Source organism: Anopheles darlingi, chromosome 2 (genome assembly GCF_943734745.1).
Source record: "Anopheles darlingi chromosome 2, idAnoDarlMG_H_01, whole genome shotgun sequence".
In the NCBI taxonomy this organism is placed as follows: domain Eukaryota; kingdom Metazoa; phylum Arthropoda; class Insecta; order Diptera; family Culicidae; genus Anopheles; species Anopheles darlingi.
This window is the reverse complement of record NC_064874.1, coordinates 76,506,057-76,511,056: the sequence shown is the minus strand read 5'-3', so window position 1 is coordinate 76,511,056 and position 5,000 is coordinate 76,506,057. Positions and strand designations below refer to the sequence as shown.

Below are 5,000 nucleotides of genomic sequence, written 5' to 3'. Positions count from 1 at the left end.
TCCCCCCCTCCCCGGCGGACTGTGCGAAACATGTTTATACAAGTGCGAAGCCGTCTCTGGTCCGGTAGTGCACCGAATGAAGCAAACAGAGCAATGGCAAACGCACGATACCTCGAGCTCGAGCTCGAGAACCGTAAATCAAATACTATGATTGATGACACATCGATGGAGCATTTCGGCAAAAATAACCTTTGTAATTCCGCCCAGCTGGATGATTACACACTCACTCACACACACATACACACTTCAATCTGCTCTGCTCTCGGCGCAGCAGCCACAACCACAGTAGAACCTGATGATGACTCTGTCATTTGTTAAATCCCGGCCACCGCCGCCACTCGATACCATGCGCCTCCATCGACCGCCTGTTAGGAGCTCCAAAATTGCTTTGCAGCCAGTGCGGCCATCACATTGCGGTTGAAGGAGCATTACGCGCGAACGGACAGTCCGCTTTGTTGTCGAGCATTATCGGGGCATTTGAATTTGATGACCGAAGCGCAATGGCCGCGGGGAGCGAGAAGGAGGGGGGGCCTCTGTGTCCACCGTTACACCATTTCGAAGCGAGCGAGCTCCGCGTTTTGCTTCCCGGTACGGCTCAGCACGATCCCACAAAACGATTGCTCCCGAAACAGCATGAACGTACGTCACGCGAATAGCGATGTATACGACGCAGCAAAACAAGAAGCATCGCGCGTGCACACACACACACACACACACATACTTTGGCGTGGCAAAACTGTTGCAAATGCTGGTTGGCGAGCGGCACAGGGTCGTAGATGCCTGAGAGGTGAGGAGGGCTTATAGCTGTCATGAAATCAATTCGAAAGACGGTAATTCTCATTCCCAGCATCCGAACAGGGGGGGGTCCGCCACGAGGGAGGGAACCCCATAGACGACCAGAAAAGCATCGAGCAGCATCATTGCCAGTCTCGGCGCGCACGTGGATCGATCGATGTCTGGGTCGATTGAACGATCTGTCAGTGAATTGATATCGATTCCTCGGGCTCTGGTTCGGGCACACGCACGCGGGCACCACGGTGGTGGTAATCGTTTTCCCTTGATGATGCTGCCGCTGCCACACTTCGCACCCGAAATCGTTGCACGAAAGGCGAAAAGGCGGCCCGGGACGGAATTGTCTGGGAAGACGGTGTACGAACGGAGGACTTTATTTCCGTTGCCATTAGCGTTCGCTCGCTCGCTCGGCAGCTCGGGAGCAACAACATTCCACAACACAATGACACAATGGCTCGAAGAAAGAGGGGGCGACTTCGAGCAGACCGTCGAGCTCGGGGCTGATGTAATTAAATTTGTCTCATTCTGCTTCTACTTCTTGCGAACCATTATGTACCAAAGATCTAGCACCCTCTCCACCACTCCCCATCCCTCTCCTGCCTTTCTGCTCTCACGGTAGTGTTGGTGCTGTTTTGATGTTGTCCTTCCCACCGGCATAGAACCGATGCTGCTTCAACTCCCATTCGGCGTTGAATTAGAAAATGAAAGGAAAGTAAGTAAGGTCAACGGGTAGCACGCCGGGAAAGGGGAAAACGGGGTGGAGGAAATTGTAATGGTGGCCAGTAGAAAACGTGAGCCACAGCAGCCGCCGGCAGTCCCTTCCGTGCGCTATACGGTGGTGGTGGTGGTGGTGGTTGCTCCCTCAAACATCACGACACCGAAAAAGGGGTATGATGAGTGTGATGGGCCCTCCGATGGTTATTTGTCTGTAGTTAATGTAGTAGAAATGGAGTCCCATAAGTTTTCCGGTTCGTTTGCCACGTATCGTTACACTTTCACCGCCCCCTTTCAGCAGCAAGCAGCATCCCTCACATCCTTGGCCCTTTCTATCCTGTCAGTTACGGTCTCTCTCTCTCTCTTTCTCTTTCTCTCCGTTTCTCTCTCTCTCTCTCTCCCATCAGTAGCATCATTTTATTGATTTTACGTGCTTCAAGTCGGGCGGTTCGCAAATGAGACCCACACTGCCCGCTGGCCAGGCGTATCCACAGAGGCACTTTGGCAGCTAAGAGATGGGGAGGGTGTGGTAGACCATCGCTTGGGAAATTTGACCAACGTTGGAAATGCGGGAAATAAATAACACAATTTTGGCCGGCAAACAGGGCACGGGGCTGGCTCGCTAATAAACTCAACGGTTATTTTACGGGGCCCACGATACGGGCCATATCGATGGAATTCGTTTTGGGGGTTGGCCACATGCCTATACATGCCAGTGGCATCGAAGGGCCGAAGGATGATGTGGTTGCTATAGCGAAATGCACGGCAGCGGCAGCGAAGTTTGACTGAATTTGGCGCCAAAATTTGGAGCATTTGCATGCGGTGCTACCAACGGTGCTGAGTAATTCATGTAGCTAACAATTACGATGTTGGTTTCAATGTTACGACGTGCTATCGGGGATATTTATTGTTGGTTTCACTCAAACCATTCAAAAACAAGCCGTTAAAGCCATTAACCTGAAGCGCAATCATCCACACATAGAGTACCGAGGGCAATAGATTCAGAACGTTTTGGATAAACATATTACCCTATTTTGCGACTAATGTTTGTACTATTGAATAAATAATCGCCTGTGATACATTATGCGCATTACTTTGACTAGCAAAATGTTGGACAGTTTAAATGAAATACAAAATCCGATTCCTTCACTTTGCATTTAACAAAAAGCCTAGTTTCCTCTTTTCGGCAATGCATTTGTGATATAATGACCGATATTTAATCTCAAATCATACCCAAACGCATTTATGTGGTTTGCAAATGTTGTTGCGTAGCAATTTTTGCGGTTCTGAAATCTAGGTAATGTAAATGTATAGCTAATACGAGCTATTAGAGGTTCATTTGTGAAAGGTGTTTGTGAAGAAACCATTACGCATTTTATCAAAACGCTGTATCATTACCAGCTTTGGTATAAACGACCCAAAAATTGAACGCAATAATATTGAAAATCTTAACATTAGTTAAATAGCAGTTAAATAGCCATAACATGCAGGTCCAAATAGGATCAAAAACATTATTTTATACCTATACCTTTACAAAAAAAAAAAATCAATTATAAAGGCTGTTTAGCTCATGCCGCTCATGCTCATGCGGTTACAGAAATGAGGTTACTATTCGAATTTATAAAATTGCCTTTCAATACTGGTAATTTCAAACCACAGCAATTCATTAATTACCAAGCAGATGCAACATGTTTGGTCAGCCTCAAGAGATAAAAAGAGGATTTTAATTAACACTAGCACCTACCATTGACTTTTCAATGTGTGGGATAGAGTCCTGGTATTAAAATATATAAAAAAAAAAACAAATAAATGGAATTGAATGCAAACGCCTTCTACATATGATCGAGAAGCATACATTTACTACATACTTCCCACTACAGTAGATTCCTCCTTTAACCTGCATTGAATACAGCATACCCCGCCGAAGCAGCTCAAATCATTTCCAACATGAATGCGGCACCATAGAATACACTGCAACACCCTTACAGCGAATTCGCTTCGAATCCGGTACGGGGAAGAAAGAAGCACGCACTCGAAGCGTGTAACGGTACGCTTTCATTCTCCCTCATCAGCAGTTCCGGGAAGGGGGAGGGGGGTGGGATGCATTGGATGGAGTACCAATCGAACGGTCAGACATCATCCATGGTCCATGTCAGTAGCTAACACGCTCTTCCCGGATACTTCACGAGCGAAACCCGGATCGAACCGGCGAACCCGAACCCGAAAACCAATAATCCGTCGGGCAAATCACTGTGGCCTGGCTCCTGTGGTGGTTCTTCATCACCAAATACTCCCCCCCCCCTCCCCCTTCATCGACACCGACGGGATCGTGCGGTGCCTGTCAAGAAGCAAACGATAATGACTTTGACTAATGCGCCCCGGCCGGGTGGAAAATGAAGCGTTGCGCAAGAAGAAAAGCAGCGAACAAAAAACAAACATCGCTGTAGTGGCTCTCGTGTGTCCGTGTCCGTGTGTATGTAAGGCTGACAGTGATTTCCCTTTTCTGTCTCGTTCCACGCGATGCCCGGTGCGGTGCATTTCGTTTTTGGTCATCGGCTGGTATGCGCAAAAAGTATGAGGGCAGCCTCGGTACGGGCGGCGTGATGTACGGTAACGGGACCATCGTTTCCGGTCCACTGGAGTCGCTAATAGATTTACTGATGCCCAGCAGCGTGGAAGAATTCGATCAGGTAAGCCACCCGACCAGACAGCCGATGGATGACGTCGCCGGCGGACGTCATCTGCAGAGAGTGCAGTGCGTGCGTCAAGAAGAGACATCCAGAGAGAGAGCCACGGTCGTCGCGATGGTTAATTGTGCGTCATTGGCGTACGCCGCGGGGGGACTTCCCCTCTCCTTCTCTCTGTTCCTCTTCCACAGGAGTACGTCTTCTCGTTCCTGCTGTCGGCCCGGTTCTTCATCCGGTCGTACGAGCTGCTGGGGAAGCTGCTGGACTCGATACCGGGCCCACCGGAACCGCTCGAACGGATCGTACCGCTGCTCGGCGTGTGGACGAAGATGTTCCCGTACGATTTTCGCGATGAGCGCATGATGAATCACGTGAAACATATCGTAGCTAGGTGAGTAATCCGGGGATACCGTGTGCCCAGCCCGGTGCCCGGTGCGTCCTGCTCGTGATTCGATGATTGATAATCCGCCCGCCCGGCCGGATCACTCATCATCATCATCATCATCATCATCAGCATCGCCGTGGAGAGAGCCCACCAGCTCTCATCAGCATCCGGAGCAGGAAACTGGATTATCCGGGCTGGGCCGCGGAATGCTCGATTCTCCACGTGATGCGGGATTCTCCATTGTTAGCGCAGATTCTGATTTTCCACTTTTACCGCCCTGCCTCTCTTCCTCCCTCGTCTCTAATTAACTTCCGAATCTCGTCCGCGGACAACGTCGGCGGACTGCTCGTGCTGACTGCGGATAGATGTGCGGATACCGAACTCGCCAGTGTGGTATCGCAACTACTGTGTGCCTTGTTAGC

The 5,000-nt window shown here is 49.7% G+C and overlaps 1 protein-coding gene across 1 annotated transcript in view; it reads left to right on the top strand.

Moving 5' to 3' along the window:
- LOC125951787 (ras-GEF domain-containing family member 1B) overlaps nucleotides 1–5,000 on the top strand; it is a 22,456-nt gene that overhangs the window by 5,640 nt on the left and 11,816 nt on the right. Inside the window, exons 3-6 of the mRNA XM_049680824.1 lie at nucleotides 686–693; nucleotides 4,091–4,196; nucleotides 4,385–4,584; nucleotides 4,944–5,000. The exon at nucleotides 4,944–5,000 is cut by the window's right edge and continues 67 nt beyond it. Coding sequence (XP_049536781.1) covers nucleotides 686–693; nucleotides 4,091–4,196; nucleotides 4,385–4,584; nucleotides 4,944–5,000 — 371 coding nt within the window. The remainder of the gene's footprint in view (nucleotides 1–685; nucleotides 694–4,090; nucleotides 4,197–4,384; nucleotides 4,585–4,943) is intronic.